Source organism: Trichosurus vulpecula, chromosome 2 (genome assembly GCF_011100635.1).
Source record: "Trichosurus vulpecula isolate mTriVul1 chromosome 2, mTriVul1.pri, whole genome shotgun sequence".
Classification (NCBI taxonomy): domain Eukaryota; kingdom Metazoa; phylum Chordata; class Mammalia; order Diprotodontia; family Phalangeridae; genus Trichosurus; species Trichosurus vulpecula.
Window position 1 is genome coordinate 346,763,931 of NC_050574.1, and position 22,523 is coordinate 346,786,453.

The following is a 22,523-nucleotide window of genomic DNA, read 5'->3' on the forward strand; positions in this document are numbered from 1 at the left end:
TTTGGTGTGGTGTCTTTATGGCCTTGACAGTAGTTGTTTTTTGTTGCGAACATAAATACATAGAACATATAAGTTGGAAAACTTTTTCTTTGCATGCTACTTTTTTTTTAAGTTCGTTTACATTGTAATTGATTTAACATACTCCTGTTGAAGTATAGAATTACTCACATAATTAAATTTTTGTTATAAACTTGAGTTGATGGAGTTAAATACTTATTTTAACAAAGTTCAACTAATGAATTAACAGAGAAGGAAAAAAATTCTTTTCTTTGTCCTCTTCCATGTCAGCCTGAAGTTCTGTTTTCTGGCTTTGTATTTGTTTTTGTTTTTCATTTCTGTAGAATTGCAGTCAGTTTGCATACAGTTTTGGTTCCTTTGATTTTGCTTTACATCCCTTCACATAGATCTTTCTATACCTCTTTATAGCCTTCATATTTATCATTTTGTGACAACATAAGGGTCTATTGCATAAATATGCCATAATTTATTCAGCCATATTCCAGTTGTTGAACACTTTTTCCAAATTTTTGCTATTACAAATATGTCAACTATGAATTTTTTAAATATGTAGGCCTTTTTTATGTTAAAAACATTTTATGGGAATTAAGTTCTAGCAATAGAATCACACTGAGTTAAAAGATATGATCAATTTTATGACTCTTGTACACTTTAGTCTTGAAAACGCTTAATGATTTAAATTCATTGTCATTCACCTTCGAATCTCTACTCAAATTTTCATTAGTATAGTACTGGACATACTGTTACTCTCTTACCAGATCTCATGATATTAACAATTGAGATCAATCTTCAAATTGTCTCATTTTAGGAATGGTTTGTATTGTCTAAAATTCTGCCTCATTTAAAATAATTTTAAAAGTAGCCTTAAATTATGACAAATCAGCTGAATAGTCTTCACATTGTTTATCATGCCCTTTTTAATTCTCTTAAAGAAGGGCTGAGGTAGCTTAATATATCCAGTGAAATCTTATAATGTGAAGTTTCATCAGTATAAGGCATGTATTTCTGCGTATTAAGGCATGTATTACTTTCTGTGTTTCTTTCTTTTAAATAATCCTTACTTCTTCCCCTCCCTCTTTTAACTTGGGAATTTGTTATCTTTTTTTTTTTTTAGAGTGAGATGCAGCTGCGTAAGGAGGTAGATACAAGGCAGCGCCTGGAAGTGGTATTAGGTGATCATCGAGAATTGATTGATGCCCTGACTGCTGAAATTCTCCTTCTCAGAGATGAAAATACTGCTTTACAAGTACTTTCATGAGATTCCAAGCTTTTAATGTGTGACTATTTTGAAACCTACTTTAAAGATGTAATAAAAGATTCTAGTATAGCTATTGATGGTGTAGTTTCAGTATTTGAAACTAGTTATAATTACTTATCAATTATTTGTTCTCATCACCATTGACAGCGTTTATTGATCGCTTGTTGTGTACTGGGTAGTGTACTACATATGGGACATAGAAAGAGGCATAGACGTGGTGTACCCCCTGAAGGAGCTAATGGATCTTTAAAACAGTATGGATTGGCTCATGCTAAATGCTAATAGAGTAGTGTATACCTGAACTACTACTTGTTTACTGTAAAGGAATACATCATAATCTGTAAGAGGCCCTTTGTAATTGTATTGTGTATCCTTTAAAGTTGTGTCAAACGTTCATGTGTCCTAAGTAAGCTGACACTTAATAGCAGTTTTAAAATTGCTATAGAGATAATTATATAGGGTAGTGGTTTTCAAATTTTAGATTTTGAATATTTATCATACATATTATATTCAAGATATGATGATTCAGGAATGTCGTTTAGATATAAAATAAGAGACACTATGGTAGAATGGAAAGAGCTCTAGCTTAAGAGTCAGAGGACCTGAGTTCAAAAGTTACTCTGTTATGTTGGTGAATATTTGTGTGATCTTGGCCAAGTCACTTAATCTCCTTGGCCTGAGCTTCTTCACTCTAAAATGAGAGGTTTGGACTAAGTGGTTTCCATGGTCCCTTCTTGCTCTAAATCTGTGATCTGATTGTATTATCAGTGTGTTTCTTTAATTATGCATAAAAAAGATTTAAAGATACAGGCAAACGACAGTAGTATTTCCTATCTTAGTAGAAGTCTTCCAATGAAGACTGGCTGACCACTTGTTGGGGATGGAGCAGCGGGCCTTCTTATTCTGATCTGAGTTAGATTAAATGACCCCGAGATTCTGTGATAGTGTAGTCAAATCTGGAAGAAAATCTATAGTCAATAGAGTTATCACAAGGGAGCTTTTGGTGGAACCTTGCCAGGAGGACATGAATTCGTTTTTCGATTTGTAGAAGGATTAAGGCCAGTGCAGCTGGCAGAAAAAGAGTACTGGGAGAGATGTGATGGAAGATTAAAAGATCATGAGGTCAGAGTATTTTGTTGTTGTTCAATCATGTCTGACTCTCTGTGACCCCATTTGGAGTTTTCTAGGCAAAGATACTGGAGTAGTTTGCCATTTTCTTCTCCAACTCATTTTACACATGAGAAAACAGGCATACTGAGTTAAGTGACTTGCCCAGGGTCACACAGCTATTAAGTGTCTGAGACTGAATTTGGACTCAGGAAGATGAGTCTTCTGACTCCAGGCCTGGTGCTCTTATCAGATAAGAGAATTACAGAAGCCAAATTTAGGAAGAGTATCAAGGAGGAATTAGGCAATCATTAGTGTTAAAGGCAGTGGTGAGATTGAGAGATACCTATTCAGAATTATTTCATTCAGTTGACTTTGAGTGCATTTCTCTTTACTATCACCAAATATGCAAGCAGTGTGGTATAGTCAGAAGGCTTAAATTTGAATCCTAGTTATGTTAACTTTTCTTTATGATTTTAATCTTTTTAAACCTCATTTTCCTCATGAAAAATAATGAGTGTGGGCTCCAGAATTTCTTAAGGCCCTGCCAGTTCTAGAACATGTGATCTAGAAACCTCTTTCTATTTTTTCAAGCTCTTCTTTTATTTAGTCTTGTGATTTTATTGTCATTATTTATTTATCATCATTTGTGCTTAATTTCTTTAATTTCTATTATAACCCTAAGTATTTCTCAGAATACCTTGCATAGCCTTTTTTTTTCTATCTCCTAATTTTATCCGTACTTTGCTTTTTTGCATTTTAAATTGATTTTTATTTTCTCTGTGTGTATGTGTTCTTTTGCCATTTCTTTTCTCTTTGTTATCTTACTGTGTTGGTGGGGGGAAAAGGAGACGGGGGGGGTAAGTGGAGAAGAGGAACCCAGCTCTCTTTGATTTTTGTGGTTCATATTAGACCGTATTAGATCAGTTTCTAATTTCAATTTAGAATGCAGGCCTTTGGGCCCATACTGCCTTATACAACTAGTTTATCAACCATAAAGAAAATAAATATGTTTTATATTGAAAATAAATTCATAATTCAAAATTCATAAAAGTTTATAGAGTTGAATTGCAGTATGGTAGATTGTAAGATCTTGAGGGCAGGGACTTTTTTCCCCTAGTGTGTAGCGTAGTGCTTTCTTTGCACATAGTAGGCACTTACTATCTGTTGAATTGATATAACAGGGAGTCATTTTTAACCTGTTAGACTAGAATGAAATTATCCTAAACTTCCTAGAATACTATAAATTATGGGTTGGATTGTTTCTCTTAATATCTATATTTTGTTTTTCCTTTTTCTAATTCAGATGCTTCAGGATATGTATGTGTTATTTTGTTATTTTTTTCTCTTTTATCTTCCATAGGCAAAATTCCAGCAGTACATGATAACAACTGATGAGCAGCTGATTTCACTCACGCATGCCATTAAAAGTAGCCCTGTAATAGGATCTAACAGAGAAGAAAGCCTAGCCTCAGAAAGGGGAGTTGCAATCAGAAGCATTGCCAATAGTCAAGGTATATGTGTGGTGATACTGAATTATGTGGAAACCATATCTGGGTTGTACTGGATTTTGGAAATTCTGTTCTTTCTTTTACCATTGAATGTGACTACAAAGTAATGACATTAATTTTGATGTGTAGCTTGTAAAAATCCTTCTCATTACTTTGTAGGCACACTTCATTATTCATCATGACCATCATGTGAACCTTGAACACTTATTGTAGTGATGAACATGATCTCTCTGAAATACCAAACAAGGTTTTCCTGTGGTTCCCTGGATAGCTCCTCAAAGCACTTCTGTTTTCCGCTATCTTTCTAGCACTGCATCCTGTGATTAGAAGTCGGGCTCTTGATTTTCGGTTCTGGGAGGGTCAGGAGCTGAGTGATGGAGGATGTCCTTTATTGGGCTTAGCGAGAGATTGTAGCTGCCTGGCATTCCAGGGAGACATGTGCATAAATTCATGTGAAATGTGCCCATTGGTGGTGTGATTCCTGGCTTTTATGTACTTATTAGAGCCTCTTTTCTTTTTCTTCAGAGGCTCCAATTGTAAGTGATAACGTCTCTGTTCCATTGATGTTCAGAAGGGAAGTGACTGAATTCCCCCAGGAAGAATTACCTGTTAAACTGACTCAGTTGACAAATCCCACAGATGGTTTGGGCCTTGCCAACAGTTTACCAGCCCATATGTTTGAGCCAGCTGTTATGTTAACACCTCCAAGGCAAAAAAACAACCCAGAGTTCCCTCCATTACAGGAAGGTAAGAAAGCTTCTTGTCTAATTCAACTCAGCAAACATTTCTGACTGTGTTGAAGACCTTGTGCTAGGTATTGGGAGTGCAAAGATAAAAATTAAATAGTCCCTGTCCTCAAGGAGTTTATATTCTACTTGGGGGAATAAACATACTTAGATAGTAAATACAAAGTATTTAGGGATGAAGAAAATACCAATTATTGGGGGAGTTGAGGGGAAATTATGAAAGGCTTCTTGTAGGAGGTGGCATCTGAACTTATCCTTGAAGGAAACAGGGTTGTAAGAGGCAGAGTACATTCTAGGAATACCATATCCTTTGTGAAAATGAGAATGCCAAGTGCCGTGAACGGCTGGCATTAGTAGACCATACAGTATGTGAAAAAGAGTAATAAGAAATGAGGCCAGAGAGGTAGGTTGGAGCTGGACTATAGAGGGAATACCAGAGTGAAGAGTTAGTATTTTAACTTTAAGGCAATAAAGAATTCTTTGAGGTTTTTTGAGCAGATGAGTGACATAATCAACAAGACAACAAGCCCATATTTGTGCTTTAGGGAGATAATTTTGGTATCTTTTTGGAAGAAGGATTGGTGAGGAGAGAGACTGAAAACTGGGAGTCAGTCATCCAAGCAGAAAGTGGTGAGAGCCTCGACTAAGGTAGTAGGTGGTATGTAATGGAATAAAAGGGGATTGATTCAAGAAATGTGGAAGTAGAATCAACGAAACTTAGGAAGTGGAAAAGGAGGGTAAAGGAGAAGGAAGAATCAGCAATGACTCAAAGGATTAGATCGGAATGAAGGTGGTGCTCTCAATAGAAATAGAGGGACTGGAGAGGGGCAAGTTTAATGAGGGAGATAATGAGATCTATTTTAGAAATGCTTAGAAAATTCCAGTCTGGGAATGAATGACATCACCAAGGGAAAGAGAAGAGATTAGGATAGAGCCTGATGGGGTCCCTTAGGCCGGAGACCAAGCATGATCCACCAGAAGATCTTCAGAGAGAGGTCAGACGGGTTGGAGAACTAGGCAAGAGCAGTGTCATGGAAACCAAAGGAGGGAGGGGTCCAGGAGATGGAGATGTCAAGTAGGAGGACTGAGAAAAGGCCATTGGAGTTAGCAGTGAAACAGTCATTCATATCCTTGAAGAGAGCCTTTTTCCCTTCAGTGGTATGATTGGAAAATAGATGGCAGAATTTTGAAAAGTGAAAAGCTGGCAATTTAATGAACATTGATAACTTTTTCTAGCAGTTTCACTGTGAGAGGGAGAAGAGGTATAGGATATAGGAATCTTTAGATTAAATGAAATTTGATTGTCATGTTTTCCATGTTTAGCACAGTGCCTGGCATATATCTGTTGACTAATTCTTATGTATATCTTAGGGTGCTCCTTGTTTATTTAATAATTTTGAACCTACAGAATGAATAAAAGGAATGAATGTTTTTTGTATAATCCGAAGATGCAAACTTAAGAAATTTTTACATTTGCTTTAATAATATGTTAGATGGCAGCATCTATTGCTAAAATACGACCAAAGGACAAAGGTGCCAAATATTCTGGGAACTGTGAAATTAAGAGATGCCTAGGTAAGGAGATAATGGCAGGAAGAAGATTAACTTTACCTTACCAAAAATGTTCTACTTAATCTGTTGAGGGTTTTGAATTCTTTGGGGGATAGAGCTCAAATCTTATCATGGATTTTAGATGAGAATGTAAAAGGAAATGTTAAAGAGCCTTGAGGAAGGACTCCAGTACACAAATTATATCTTCTGAGTAGAATTTGTGGAAGGATATGGACAAGGAAGACAGGATGAAGATGTTTAGATGGATTGTGATTGGCACCTTTGAAGGGAATACCACATTTATGAAATTGTGGATCAATTAAAATTTTCTCATTTAACTTCAACATTTTTTCAAAGTGTTTCAAACAATTTCAAAACTGTTGTTTAAAAAGATTGGTATTTTTCTATTATTATAAAAATCGTTAAGAAAAATTGAATTGCTATGTAGTATATCTTAGAAAATTCTATTTATTTTAATGTAATTAAGCCTCTGATTTCAGGGGCAAGTGGGTGAAGAAATGGCATCAAAGAGCATTGATGACTTTTTCTAGCTCTTTGGCTATGAAAGGGAGAAGAGATAAAGGATGATGAAGTCTTTAGATGATAATGAAATTTGATTGTTATACTTTCTATATATAGTAATTATTTCAGTTCTGATACTAAGTCCAGGGTAAAACTTCATTTCCTAGTATAAAACTTCCTCAGAGATTTAAAAAACTGAGGACATGAGGATAGAGACTCAATAAAAATAAAATAAAATAAAATCTTTTGCATCAAATTTAATTAATTGCACGTTGTGATTATTTGGTGAATGAAGTTTACTTTCATTTAGCCGATTTTTTCTTCATAGGTATTGGGAAAATGTTAAAAAGTACTTTAGAGAGATAACATTTTCTTGAGCATTCTCAATTGTTTCCAAAACTACTATTACAGTGTTTTAATTCAGATAATTTTTGTCTGTTCATTAAAGCAAGGACCTTTATAGATGCTACTTTATTAACCTACTTTAAATTATTTTATATCCTTGAAAGTCGTAAAATGGTATTTCTTTTAAAAAAATTTACTAATTTATACAAGTCTTTCTCCTATCATTCAACAAATTCAAAAAACACCAAGTACTGGGCTACGTCCAAGGAGATAGAAAGATGAATAAGATTTGCTCCAACCTTCATGAAGCTTACAATTTAGTTGAAGAGGCTATGGCATATACATAAATAACTGTAATACATAATTAGAACATAAGTTCATAAGAGAGGTACAAAGTGCTATTTAGCTCGAATTAATTTTATCATGAAGATTATTTTAAATCCTTAGATAAAAAGTTTAGTAAAGATGTAAATGTGAAGAAGGGATCCAAGTAGTAAATAAAATGTCCTTTAGAAATAAAGAATCATTCTTTCAAAATAATAGGAAATTATTTTAAATCTCAGACTTTTAACTGGTAACATGGCCTTTGTTGTCCCATACTCTAGCCAAAATATTTAAGTGTGAATTTGTCAACTTGTATCCCAGAATGATTTGATAGAGTGTAATCAGTCTGTACATTAGGATGATAAGTGGCATGTTTCTGGCATGTTCCCTGTAAGAATTAATGAAGCCGTTTGCAATCTAAATCCTTAGGTAAGGGTATTTCTTTGATATTGCCAAATTATGCTAATAACCTTGATATATTCATGGACTTGCTATAGATTAAACTTCATTTCTCATTTCTTTATTCTCATCTGTAGTATTGAGGAGGACAGTTCAAACTCGTCCTGCTCCACGGATTCTTCCAAGTGTAGAAATAACTGAAAAGGAACAAAATTGGGAAAAGAAGAACTCACCTAACGCTGTAGAAATTCCAAACTCAAATGAGGAAAACCGTCTCTTCACCCAGAGATGGAGAGTTTCTCATATGGATGAAGATTTAGAAAACAAAACCCAGCCTTTATTTGCCAGCGTGCCACAAGCCCAGTGCCCTCCTTCCCATTTTCAGCCCCCGGGGAACCATACTTTTCCAGAAGAACCTCCAGTACTTGGAGATGGACAGCAGCTAAGAACAAACGAGCCTCTCCTGCAGAACAAAGATCTGATGGCACGAATCGCTGAGTTAACACTGCAGAATTCTGCTATTAAAGCACATCTGAACAATTTTATAGGACCCTCAGGGGAGCAAGGGGATGGACCTCAGGACCCAGCCAAACTGGAAAATGGAAGTGACATGACAACAGTAAGTACCAATCACAGATTGCCTAGTTAGGCATGAATTCAGGTTTTATTTAGGTACTTTAGTATATAGATGGATTTATGTCTCCTTAGTATCCCTACTTGGTACTTTGGTAGCTGTCACTAGAACTCTTAACACTCTTTTAAATCAGTTGCCATAATTTGTAGTTGTTATTACTTTTTAACTGAAACTAGACCTTCCTTTGAATTACATGTAAAAGAATGCCATGTACATACAGTCTTTAACTTATGCAAGATTTATTTATCAAAATTTTAATTATAGTTTGTTATTTGTAGATTGGAAAGTTACCATCCCATACAAACTATTATAAAAAGTGGCTAAGTTCCCAGGCTAGCCCATAAAAGCCTATTAATCTACAATGTAACTGACTATAAGGTTTATGTTTTTTTCAATGGGAAGAGGTAATCTGAATTCTGTTTTGGGCATCTCAGGAGAAAATCTTTACCCCTCCTAGTCATGAATAGGATTCTACCTATTTCCCTTCTACTCCAGCAATTTGTAAACTTTGACAAGGGTTAAGGCTTTGGTGTGTATATGTCGTGTTGTGGGTGGGGGCTCTTGAGTATTTGCCATATACTGATAGCGGATATCCCAGCAGGGGAAAGAGGACAGCTTCAGTCAGAGCTCTAGTAAGGGTAGGTAAAGGCTCCAGTGAGCAAATAGGATTTTCATAGGTAGTGACTCCCAGGGAGGTAGGAATTATAAGTTAGGAACTGAGTCCCAAAGAGACCAGCAGCAACAAGAACTCTGGCATAATAGCATAGAGAATATTGACGGTACAACTGACCATTTGTATGCGTGTGGCGCTTATTAAGGCCAGGGGTTGTGAATAGTGGACTCCTTATTTTTGAGTATTTGAGGATCATAGTCATGTAAAATTTTTAAAGGGCCTTTGACACAAGCTTATTTTGGTCAGACACCCCCACCTCCCAATTTAAATGTTTAAATTTGCTGCTATTGCTTTTTGTGATTACTCTATACTTGCAGAGTCACACTGCGGTTTAGAATCTTCACTTGTTCTTTTACCATTACCAAGAATACTTCCTAATTTCACACTTGTTTCAGTCTTACTGTTCTATTATTGGACATAGGCTATAAGTTAGGGATCTCTCCAATTTGTATTCCTTCTCTTTCCTCACCAAGGGCAACATCTGTTTATGAAACAGTTCGGAAGTTCTGATACATACATATTAAAATATTACTAAAGCATCACTATATAGAATATACAACTACTCCCTGGCTATCTACTCCTTCTTTGCTTCTTTCGCTATATGTGTCTACTACCCTCTTGCAGTGTTAGGAGTTAGATATATTATCAATAATAGTAGGTTGGTAAAGAGGGGATAGATTGAAACAATTGGATAAATAATTTCAATGAAGATGTTTAAGTTTAACTTGAAAGCTGTTCCCATACCACACAATGTGAGCAATAGCCTGAAATCTCTGGGCTGCTTTTCACATCTGCAAGTCTCGATGCAGCCTGACCGAGGGCACATAGAAGGTCCTGGGCCAGCTTCTCTTAGTTTTGCTACATGTACCGTTTAAATTAGCTAGCTAGAGATTGCATCTAGGGAGCGACTTTGTGGCGACTTACTGAGCTCTCATACATAATGCATTTGTGTACTGAAACAAACACTTCATGAGAATCTCTTTACCCCCAGCCCTTCAAGGATTGGTGCTGACCAAGCTCTGTTTTTATTAAATCAACATAGTTGGTCTCTCCAGGTTAGGAAGACATTCTGGAGAAGCTATGATGAACACTATAAGCTTTGTCAGCCTCATTCCCCATAAAGGGAGAAACTAAATCGAGTGGACCTGTTGCTGGTACATATTTCAAGACTCAGAAATACATTCAAAGGGAAAAAGGGCTTCTGCAGTGCCAGCACTAGAAGAAGTAATATTCCATAGCTATAGGAAAACATTTCTTGTTGCACATATGAAATTCTGCCCTATTTGGCTATGCAGGTTTATAGAGAGCACTGGCTGCATGAATTTAGTAAGTAGTTTTTATGAGGAAAAGAGCTGGTGTGTGTAAAATGCTGAAAGATTGTATAATTGAGTTTTTGAATTCTTATTTTTCTTTAAAGACTTTTCCAGCAATGCAACCACAAACACCAAACAGCATGGAGGAACGAATAGCAGAACTGAACCGCCAGAGTGTGGAGGCTCGTGGGAAATTGCTGCAGTTAATAGAACAGCAAAAACTTGTTTGTTTGAATCCTTCCCTTCCATCAGGTTCCCCTGGTCATTCACCTCTACGAGCATGGACTGGTGGGTATTGTGGTTTAAAAAGCTGGGAATAAGAGCAGTAGATGAATAATTAGCATGAATACAAGGCTGTAGTTTATGGACGAGGTGGGGGAAGAGAACTTTTAGGGTAACGCTGCACATTATACTCAATGCACCTCTGAAGAGCAAAACTTTTCCCTTGTCTCTTCTCTCTAAGTACCTCTATCACAGATTCAGTGACCGTAGCAGTAGAAGTGTTTCGACCTCTAGCACAACTTGGTAGACTCCAGAAAGATATTTTTAACAAGTGTATTGAATACAAGGAAATTAATTACTTTCATTGTTTCATCTAGCACTTGTCCTAGAAAACTGTTTGATACAGTAAATAGTTACTAAATGGTGATTCAGTTCATTTAAAATATTATTTGTTTTTTAATAGATGCAATTAAAAAATTATCTATAATAAGGGAAATAACTCGGCAACTGTTCTGTGAAATTACATTTGTAGTTTTGTTTTTATACATGTGATATTGTATATCATATATTTATATATAAAGCACTGGTACAAATATTTCTAAGACATAGTCCTGTCTTAAAGAAATTTGCAATCTGGGAAAACAAAAGTAATATTTATGAATTAAATATTAAATATCTAAGATCAATTACAAGTGTGTAAGTTACAACAAAAAAGAGTTCATTGTGGGTAGAAATATCACTATATATGTATGTTTATGTATATGTAAGTAACCATATACATAGGAGATACAGATATAGGTATGTAGAATATATATTCATATAAGTGTACATGTGATATACTTGATATACATATATGTGTATACACATATTAGTATAAACATAGTTATATGTACTTTAGGATTTATAATTTTATAATAATTTTGTAATTTACAATTTTATAAATTTAATAAGTCTTTTACAGAATTTTACTTAAATTATATGATATATGTGTACAACATATATATTTTTAGGATATATATTTTCTTTGGGGTGTGTGTGTGTATGTGAAGTATAGTTTGAACTGGACCCAGAAGGGTGGAAAGGACATAGATAGGTAATGGAAAGGAACAACATTATTCTAGACAGGGAGAACAGCATCATTAAAGACGCTGAGGCGGCTACTGAACTGTGGCAGGTTCTGTATGTGGTAGTGAATAAGTTTGGATAGGTAGAGTGGGAATAGTTTATGGAGGACCTTGAGAACAAGGCAGAAAAAAGGATAGATTTGATGCAGTAGATAACAGGAAGGCATTATGAATTTTTGAACAAAGGATTTAACATGGAGAAAGTGGTATCTTAGGAAGATTAGTGTGTTGGTCATGTGACAGATGATCGGACAAAGAGATTTGAGGCAAAGACCCAGCCCACTGGCTGTCATACACTAGATGTTGTCATCAGGGCTGATATTAAAATATAGTTAACAGTGAGAAGGTAGAGGAAAGGGAAAATTATGAAGGACATGACTTAATGACAAGACTAAGTTTCAGACGTGAAGGAAAGAGTCAGAATAATGGTTTTTCACTTGGATGACTTGAAGGATGATGCTTTTATTGAAGAAACTTTCTATTTGGAGGCTTTTGATATAGGCTCTTTAACTTTGTTGACTTCTGGCTGTATGTTTTGGTCTTCTTTGTCACCAAAGAAAGATTCCTGAATCTGAGTCTGTTTTCGCTGCCTGGCCATGTTCCAGCCAATTTACTTGACCTTTGAGTTTTTCATCAGGGGTATGACTGCTTGTAGAGTAGAGAGTACTTTGTCCCAAGCTTGAGGGGCTCGCTGTTGTTTTGAGAGCTATTTCTACACAGCAAGCTCCGCCACACCAGCGCTCCTCCTCCCCCACGAACCCCCAACCTGGACTGGACTCAGATCTAAGCTGGCTCTGCACTCCAGCTCAGATCTGCCACTTATTTCCTCCCACCAGGTGGGCCTGGGGCTGGGAGCACCTGCAGCTGTAGCTCTGTAAGCAGCCTCAGAGCTGCACCACCTCTGCCACTCATGGGGTGGTGGCTGAACTACGAACTCCTTTCACTCTGTCCCAGTAGCTTACCTTCTCTGTTGTCTTTGGTGTTTGTGGGTTGAGAAGTCTGGTAACTGCCACAGCTCACTGATTCAGGGCACTAGAGCCTGTTCCACCCAGCTCCCAGTCTGGTTGGTCCAGGCGCAGCCCATGCTGGGCTCTGCTCCGTTCTGCTCCCAGTGCCATGTGATAGACCTTACCCCGTGACCATCCAGGCTGCCCTGGGCTGGAGCCCTGCTTCCCTCTGCTATTCCGTGGGTTCTGCAGTTCTAGAATTTGTATAGAGCCATTTTGTTTGGAGGTGTTTGGAGGGCCCTGGGGGGGAGCTCACCCAAGTCCCTGCTTTCCAGCCACCATCTTGGCTCTGCCCCCTGAAACTTGCTATTTGGATATGGAAACTGAGCTTTATATTTGGTGGGAGCAAAGATGGAGAAGAATATAATAAATCAACTTAATTTAGGACATATTGAGTTTGAGAGGATGACAGACCATCTGAGTAACAGAGCATTCCTTGTTGCCTATTAAAAAAAAAAACATGCCAGGATAAAGGGAGTCTTATTTTGATTACATGACACTTAGTCGATTAACTTGCTTTAGTGTGGCATGTTCTTTTTTTAATTAGAGTTCAGTTTGGTAGACTTTTTTAAGCACTGACTGTGTGCTGGGCATTGTGCCAGGTCCCAAGGGAGATAGAGTTTAGCTAAGAGGCATCTTATCCTTATCCTCAGGAAGCTTCTGTTCTGGTACAGTTAACTAATGTATGTATAAAATGGCCCAGTAGGGGGCAGCTAAGTGGCACAGTGAGTAGAGCACCAGCCCTGGAGTCTGGAGGACCTGAGTTCAAATTCGGCCTCAGACACTTGACACACACTTACTAGCTGTGTGACTTTCGGCAAGTCACTTAACCCCAATTGCCCTGCCTTCCCCCCTCAAAAAAAAAATGGCCCAGTACATCTGTGTAAAAGATGTCTTATCTAAATGCTTTAGTGTGTAGAGGACTTTATCAGTCTGGATACTCCATCCACTCATGCAGGTCACACTCTTGTCTATTTTAGTATCCAAATGAAATGCTCATTAGCCTGTAGTCGCAGCTTGGTGAGGAGCCTTTCCAAATTTAGCCATACTGGTCTTTGGACAATGGATATCACTAGGCTCATTCTTGAAGCATTTCCACCCAGAGGAGTTTACATTTTGCTGACATAGTCTTTGATAACCCAATGTTTCTTCCAAGTAGAAGGGTAAAATTTTAATTGCCTCTTACCTCCTAAACTCTTACTTACTTAACAAATGTTAAGCTCTTCAAAGAAGCATCTAAAAGCTTTCTTTTGTCTGAAAACTTGAGGTACATGACTTTTGATTGAAGGCTTCTTTGGGTTTCTTGTAGGCATTCCCTGTTTTCCATTTGTTACTTTTAAAAGTTTACTATGGTATCTGTTACTAGAAAGTTTCTGATTATGTGGGTCTCTCTTTACTGGGATGTTATGTTACTAACAACAAAAACGACATTATTTTTGTCACAATTCCATTTTCTAATAACTCAGGTATATCTGTGGGCCATAATTGTCAAAAAATAAAAAATACTGAGCAAAAAGATTGCTAATCTTTTAACAATTGTAGCAAGGCAGAAACAAAATTAAATGATCATTTTTTTAAACAGAAGATTAATGGAACTAATATTTTATATTCTAGAAGGTGGAAAGAGGACAATTGAAGTATCTATTCCGGGGGCGGAAGCTACAGAGAACTCAAAAGGCGGTGCTATTTCTCTTGCCAATGGGATGAATGCAAGAAGGTGGGAGTTATTGTAAATAAATATTTATTAAACACCAAAAATATGAGAGGTACTTTGTACAGCTCTTTATGATAAGGTATTTGCAGTCTGATTTAGTTTTAGTTGGGAGGGTAGGTTACTTGGATAAAGAGAAGAAAAGAGGTCAGGAGCAAACCACAATTGAGTATAAAAGGATTTGAGGACCAAGAAACTCCAGAGAAAGTGGAATTGAGGGAGATTTGGTTCCCCTCCCCCCACTTTTCAAATGAAACGAATGCTTTATTGATTGGAAGGAAATACACGTACACACTTATACACTGTAAAGAACCTGGGCTCATCTAAGCATGAGTCATCTTTTACTCTTCAAACAACAATTAAATGCAGATATGTTGTTCGAAGGAAATTTATCAAAGTTAGGAACCATAAAGCTGGGTTTTTTACAGCATTTGAATAAATTCTTTATGTAATAATCATTAACTTACCTATAGTTTCAAAACAATTTAAAAGTACATTCAATTCAACTTTTATTATTAAAAACTTTGATTATGGCATATAAAATTATCCCAGGATATGAGGATCGTGCCATTATTCTAAAATACGCCCTGACACTAAGAATTTTGTATTTTGTTTGGTATTTTCTGCCTTTGACTATTGGAGGGTTTTTTTGTTTTGTTTTGTTTTTGAAATTTGCTGTTGATATTTGTTTCAGTGTAGTTTTTATTCGAATAGTGCCATTTTTATCCCTCTAAGCCTACAGATAACTTTCCATTTTCATAAAGTTTTGAATTGGGTTGGAACATACTGTCATAAAAAACCCAAGAGAATTCAGTGTTTCAGGATTCAAGGCTGTGTGAGAAAGGATTGTAAAGTTAACTGTTGTGGCTTGTGAAATCAGTTTCATTACTTTCTAATTATATCAGGACCTGTAGGACCATCATATTTAGATTGGTATATTCAATAGAACTATTGGAAGTCCTTTGCTTTTTCTCCCTTAAATGAATATTTTCTACATAAAATAAACTTTGAGGGAAACTATCCAACATAAAAGTGTTACAAATTTTTTTACAAATATTTTAGTTATAAAAGTCCGTGAAACTGGTATGTTACAGGACTTTGTAGAGGAATAACAGATTTGTTATTGATCTTTGCAGAATTTTAAGGCAGAATTTTCTGACAAATCTGTCAGGACTTCATGGATTGGGAAATAGCTAATGGGTTTGAAAGTTTTTGGAAATGATAAAATACTAAAGAAAGAAAGATTATAGACTATTGCAAAAGTATTGTGAAATCGAAGTCATGAAGACAAGTTTAAATTCAGAATTTATTGTTTCTTCCAGTAGAATAAAGTGAAGCTGTTTCATTCCAAGTGATTATTAGGTTTCTCTGTTGGCATAATTCTATTTATTATTGATATTGTTAATACAATTATTGGTTTTATGTCAATTCACATTTATGTAGTGTTTTATCATTACAAAGGACCTATCTATATTATCTCAGTTGCAGTTAGTTCAGGAAATCAGCTATGTTTTTTAATGTGTTTAATAAATATTTGTTGAATGAATACTTATTTTTTTTTTGTTTGTTTATTTTGTTTTTTGGCAGGGCAATTGGGGTTAAGTGACTTGCCCGAGGTCACACAAGCTAGTACATGTGTCAAGTGTCTGAGGCCGGATTTAAACCCAGGTCCTCCTGACTCCAGGGCCGGTGCTGTACTCACTGCACCACCTAGCTGCCCCATGAATGCTTATTACTATTGCAGGGTTCTATAATAACCTGAATATAAACACAGAGTTCTTAATAATTTTAAACTTAATGTGGAAACTATAACTACTAAGTATTTCTAAAATAAAGGAAAGAGGGTTCTTTTCTTTCTAATCATTTACCTTTTTTTTGTAAATATTTAAATGTCCTGAGATTGAATAATTGTCATGTTTTCTGAAGAATCTATTCAAAATGGAAAGAAAAAGCATTGGACTCTTGGGAGTCACAAGACGAGTTCAGATCATAGTTCTCATACCAGCTAGCTTTGTGACCTTGGGCAAATCACTGAACCTTTCTGGGCATCATTTTCCTCTTTTATGAAATCAGGGGCTTGGATTAGAAAATCTTTAAGGTAATTTTCAGTATTAGGAATTTATAAATTAGGATTAGGAAGAATTAAAAAGAAATTAGGAATTAATGCACATTCATTTAAATTGAATAGATAAGAACTCTTCATAGGTAGCTATTAACTAATATATTACCTGTCTTAATGGTGAAAATGTAAGGGACTTTTGAAGTTATGTGGTTTGTATATATTTTATATATGTATATATACATGCACACATACATACATATATATGTATGTGTATGTGTCTATGTATATGTGGGACATATAAATATTTTTCTCACACATGCCTCTGTCTTATATTTCTTACTATTCTCCGGATAGCATGGTATGGTAGAAAAAACATTGGTTTGGAATCAGAGGACGTGTTGGACCTTCATCTCTACTACTATTTTTGTGACCTTGGACAAATCTTTTAGGGCTCAATTTTCTTAAGTATAAAATGAGGGGATAGGACTAAGTGACTAGGTGATCTCTAAGGTCCTTTCTGATCATAAATCTTATGGTTCTATCTCTATAATTCACCTGTGTTGCCCATTGTGACCTCCAAATTAATATGTCTAAAACAAAATTCATTGTCTTCGTTGTGCCACATGCAACTCTCCTCCCATCAGCTCTTTCTCTGGCTTTTCTTCCTTTTGTCAGTGGTACCATCAATTTCCAAATTTGAAAATTTGGAGTCATCTGACTTGCTCTTCCCTTCCCATATCCAGTTAGTTTCCAAGTCCATCCTGTTTAGCCTTCCTTCACAATATTCCTTACATCTGTCTCTTCCTTTCTAAACTTATTGCTACCACCCTAGTCTAGAGTCTATCATCACCTTATAACTAGATTACAGCAGTTGCCTCCTAGGTGATCTCTATCTATTCCATGCTGCAAAGTGCTGCTAGATTTCAAAAACACTGCCTTACTTCTGTAAACTCCATAAATAAACACTTTAAAAAGCCCCATTTACCATAGAGTATAAATACTTTGTCCTAACATTTGTATTCCTACCTACATTATCCTTTATAACATAGGTTCCCAAAGTAGGTGATACTGCCCCCTGGAGAGTGCTGGAATGATTCAGGGGGGCAGTAGTAGCCTCAGGTGCAATTGAGGGATGTTGAATAAAAATTAGGAGGTGGTAGAAGCATAAGAAGAGAAGTAAATTTTGAAAAACCATTCATACATGTTTCATCTGTTGTGTAACAGAGTTAGAGTCATAATGATTACATTATTTTCCAAATAAGCACACAAAATGCAAGTTATAACAGTGGTCAAGTTTGCCTACAGGTCTTAACAAGCGAATGTTGGCAGACGAGAGTGTCGTGCATTGTCTGGAAAACCAGCATGCAGCAGCAGAAATATGTGCATGTAATGTCTCATTTATAGTATGATACTATACGGCTTCATAATGCAACAATGGGTCATCAAAATTTCAATGGAGGAAAAACAATTTACAATAAATTATTAAATTTAAGCTGTGTCATTTAAAAAAATGACAACACAACTTAAAAAAAAACCTGTTAAAGGGTTAAAGAAAGTAGATCTCCAGGAGGAGGCTCTGAGTAGATTTTTTTCCTTTTTTAGGGTGTGATAGGCTAAATAAGTTTGGAAACCTCTGCTTTATAGGAATCGTCTGCTTCAACCAAACTAGCCTGATAATGGTATTCAGGATTACTGAACAAAGTTATCTCTGTAATTGCATTTATTCAATAATCTTGTGTGACCTTAGCATTTGAAACACCTTGTTGGAGAAGAGCCTTTAAGGCAGTGTTTTGCTTTGCCAAATCAAATGTTGGTGGGTTTGCTTGATTGTTCTTGTAATAAAAAATGTAGACATAGAAAGTTCTTATGTTCTTTGGACTAAGTCATTTGTGTAACTGTGAAGCTATAGTGTGCTGTAGACAGTGGTCTGCAAGAGGCTGCCTGTATCCTTTCTGTATTTACATTTGGGATATTCTTAATTGCATGCATAGATCATTATTTTTTTATTATTTATTTAATACTTTTAGTTTTCAGCATTGATTTCCTCAAGATTTTGAATTACAAATTTTCTCCCCATTTCTACCCTCCCCTCACTCCGAGATGGCATATATTCTGATTGCCCTGTTCCCCAATCAGCCCTCCCTTCTGTCACCCCACTCCCCCCCATCCCCTTTTCCCTTACTTTCTTGTAGGGCAAGATAGATTTCTGTGCCCCATTGCCTGTATATCTTATTTCCCAGTTGCATGCAAAAACAGCTTTTATTTTTGAACATCTGCTTTTAAAACTTTGAGTTCCAAATTCTCTCCCCTCTTCCCTCCCCACCCACCCTCCCTAAGAAGGCAAGCAATTCAACATGGGTCACACATGTATCATTATGTAAAACACTTCCGCAATACTCATGTTGTGAAAGGCTAACTATATTTCCTTCCATCCTATCTTGTCTCCCTTTATTCTGTTTTCTCCCTTGACCCTGTCCCTTTTCAAAAGTGTTTGCTTTTGATTACCTCCTCCCCCTATCTGCCCTCTCTTTTATCGTCCCCCCTTTTGTATCCCCTTCCCCTTACTTTCCTGTGGAGTAAGATACCTAATTGAGTGTGTATGTCATTCCCTCAAGTCAAATCTGATGAGAGCAAAATTCACTCATTCCCCCTCACCTGCCCCCTCTTCCCTTCCAACAGAACTGCTTTTTCTTGCCACTTTTATGTGAGATAATTTACCCTATTCTATCTCTCCCTTTCTCCCTCTTTCAGTATATTCCTCTCCCATCCCTTAATTTGATTTTATTTTGTTAGATATTGTCCCTTCATATTTAACTCACCGTGTCCTCTGTCTGTAGATATACGTGTGTGTGTGTGTGTGTGTGTGTGTGTGTGTGTGTGTGTGTGTATTCCCTTCAGCTACCCTAATACTGAGGTTTCATGAATTATACACATCATCTTTCCATGTAGGAATGTAAACAAAACAGTTCAACTTTAGCAAGTCCCTTATGATTTCTCTTTCTTGTTTACCTTTTCATGCTTCTCTTGATTCTTGTATTGGAAAGTCAAATTTTCTATTCAGCTCTGGTCTTTTCACTGAGAAAGCTTGAAAGTCCTCTATTTTATTGAAAGTCCATATTTTGCCTTGGAGCATGATACTCAGTTTTGCTGGGTAGGTGATTCTTGGTTCTAATCCTAGCTCCATTGACCTCTGGAATATCATATTCCAAGCCCTTCGATCCCTTAATGTAGAAGCTGCTAGATCTTGTGTTATCCTGATTGTGTGTCCACAGTACTCAAATTGTTTCTTTCTGGCTGCTTGCAGCATTTTCTTTTTGATCTGGGAGCTCTGGAATTTGGCGACAATATTGCTAGGAGTCTTCTTTTTGGGATCTTTTTCAGGAGGCGATCAATGGATTCTTTCAATTTCTATTTTATCCTCTGGCTCTAGAATATCAGGGCAGTTCTCCTTGATAATTTCTTGAAAAGATGATGTCTAGGCTCTTTTTTTGATCATGGCTTTCAGGTAGTCCAATAATTTTAAAATTATCTCTCCTGGATCTATTTTCCAGGTCAGTGGTTTTTCCAATGAGATATTTTACATTGTCTTCCATTTTCTCATTCCTTTGGTTCTGTTTTATAATATCTTGATTTCTCATAAAGTCACTAGCTTCTACTTGCTCCAATCTAATTTTTAAGGTAGTGTTTCCTTCAGTGGTCTTTTGGACCTCCTTTTCCATTTGGCTAATTCTGCCTTTCAAGGCATTCTTCTCATTGGCTTTTTGGAGCTCTTTTGCCATTTGAGTTAGCCTAATTTTTAAGGTGTTATTTTCTTCAATATTTTTTTTGAGTCTCCTTTAGCAGGTCATTGACTTGTTTTTCATGATTTTCTTGCATCATTGTCATTTCTCTTCCCAATTTTTCCTCTGTTTCTCTTACTTGCTTTTCCAAATCCTTTTTGAGCTCTTCCATATCCTGAGACCAATTCATATTTTTCTTGTAGGCTTTTGATGTAGGCTCTTTGACTTTGTTGACTTCTTCTGGCTGTCTGCTTTGGTCTTCTTTGTCACCAAAAAAAGATTCTGCAGTCTGAATCTGAGTCTGTTTTCACTGCCTGTTCATGTTCCCAATCAACTACTTGACCTCTGAGCTTTTTGATGGGATATGACTGCTTGTAGAGTAGCAAGTACTTTATCCCAAGTTTGAGGGGCCGCGCTGCTATTTTCAGAGCTGCTTCTACACAGCAAGCTCTGCCACCCCAATGCTTCTTCTCCCCCAAGAACTGCCAACCAGGATTGCGGCCCAGATCCAGGCAGGGCAAAGCAGGCTTTGCACTCCTGCTCTAAGCTGCTGCTTAATTCCTTCCACCAGGTGGGCCTGGGGCTGGGAGCACCTGCAGGTGTAGCTCTGGAAGCAGCCTCAGAGCTGCACCACCTCTGCCACCCATGGGGTGGTGGCTGACTGCGAACTCCTTTCACTCTGTCCCAGCGGCTTTTCCCACTAACCTTCTTTGTTGTCTTTGGTGTTTGTGGGTTGAGAAGTCTGGTAACTGCCACAGCTCACTGATTCAGGGCACTACGCCTGTTCTGCCCGGCTCCTGGTCTGGTTGGTCCTGGCGCAGCCCATGCTGGGCTCTGCTCCGCTCCTACCTCTGTGCAATAGACCCTTCCCAGTGACCATCCAGGCTGCCCTGGGCTGGAGCCCTGCTTCCCTCTGATATTCCGTGGGTTCTGCAGGTCTAGAATTTCTTCAGAGCCATTTTGTTTGGAGGTGTTTGGAGGGACCTGGGTGGGAGCTTAAACAAGTCCCTGCTTTCCAGCCGCCATGTTGGCTCCACACTGTATAGATCATTCTTATAAAGATTTTGTAGCACTTATTAAGTTTCTATTGGTACTTGTTGATAGTTTCACAGTCACTTCTTTTTGGGTGATAGTAGCATTGGTTATCTTTTTCAATCTTTAAAAACCTTTTAAAAAATTGTCATTTTTTTTGGAGGGGGGAAGACAGGGCAATTGGGGTTAAGTGACTTGCCCAAGGTTGCACAGCTAGTAAGTGTGTCAAGTGTCTGAGGCCTGATTTGAACTCAGGTCCTGCTGACTCCAGGGCCAGTGATCTACTCACTGCGCCACCCAGGTGCCCCTAAATTAATTTTTTTCAAGTGAAGATAATTTCTTTTGATATATGATATTTTGAAGTGAAGATCGTTTTTTTCCCACCTCTTCCCCCCACCATCCCCTTCAGCTCCCTTTCCCATTCAGAAAGCAAGCAAAACCTCTGTAACAAACATGTACAGTTAAGTGAAACAAATTCTTGCTTTGTCCCTGTCAAAAAAGAATATGTCTCATTCTGAACCCTGAGTCTATCACCTCTCTCTCCAGTAGTGGGTAGCATGTTTCATTATGGGCCCTTTGCAGTTGTGGTTAGGTCATTGTTTTCATCAGAGTGTCCCAGTTTTTCTAAATTGTTTGTCTCTAAAATATTGTTGATATTGTATAAATTGTTCTCCTGGTTTTGCTCACTTCACTCTGCACCCATTTATATGAGTATTCCCAAGTTCCTTTCACATTTTCCCCTCAAGCATTTCATGCAGCACAGTGGTTTCCATCATATTCATATATCAACTTGTTCAGCCATTCCCCAACCTTCTCAGTTCCCAATTCTTTGCTACCACAAAAACAACTACCATAAATTCTTGGACATATGGGTCCCTTTCCTCTTTCTTTGATCTTTGGAGATAAAAACTTAGTAGTTATATTGCTGGGTTAAAGGACATACACAGTTAAGTAGCTTTTGGAGCATAGTTTCAAACTGCCTTCTAGAGTGAGCTAACCAGTTCATAGCTCCACCAACTGTGCATTAATGTACCTGTTTTCCCACAGCTTCTCCAGTCATTTTCCTTTTTTGGAATCTTAGCCAATATAAGTTTGAAGTGGTACCTCAGAGTTGCTTTAATTTGCATTTCTCTAATTATTAGTTATTTTGGAGCATTTTTTCATATATTTATTGATAACTTGAAT

The 22,523-nt window shown here is 37.1% G+C and overlaps 1 protein-coding gene across 1 annotated transcript in view; it reads left to right on the forward strand.

Moving 5' to 3' along the window:
- The window catches only part of SPICE1 (spindle and centriole associated protein 1), a 69,641-nt gene that overhangs the window by 42,536 nt on the left and 4,582 nt on the right, over nt 1-22,523 (forward strand). Inside the window, exons 11-16 of the mRNA XM_036746277.1 lie at nt 1,133-1,264; nt 3,747-3,897; nt 4,420-4,641; nt 7,919-8,400; nt 10,506-10,689; nt 14,369-14,471. Coding sequence (XP_036602172.1) covers nt 1,133-1,264; nt 3,747-3,897; nt 4,420-4,641; nt 7,919-8,400; nt 10,506-10,689; nt 14,369-14,471 — 1,274 coding nt within the window. The remainder of the gene's footprint in view (nt 1-1,132; nt 1,265-3,746; nt 3,898-4,419; nt 4,642-7,918; nt 8,401-10,505; nt 10,690-14,368; nt 14,472-22,523) is intronic.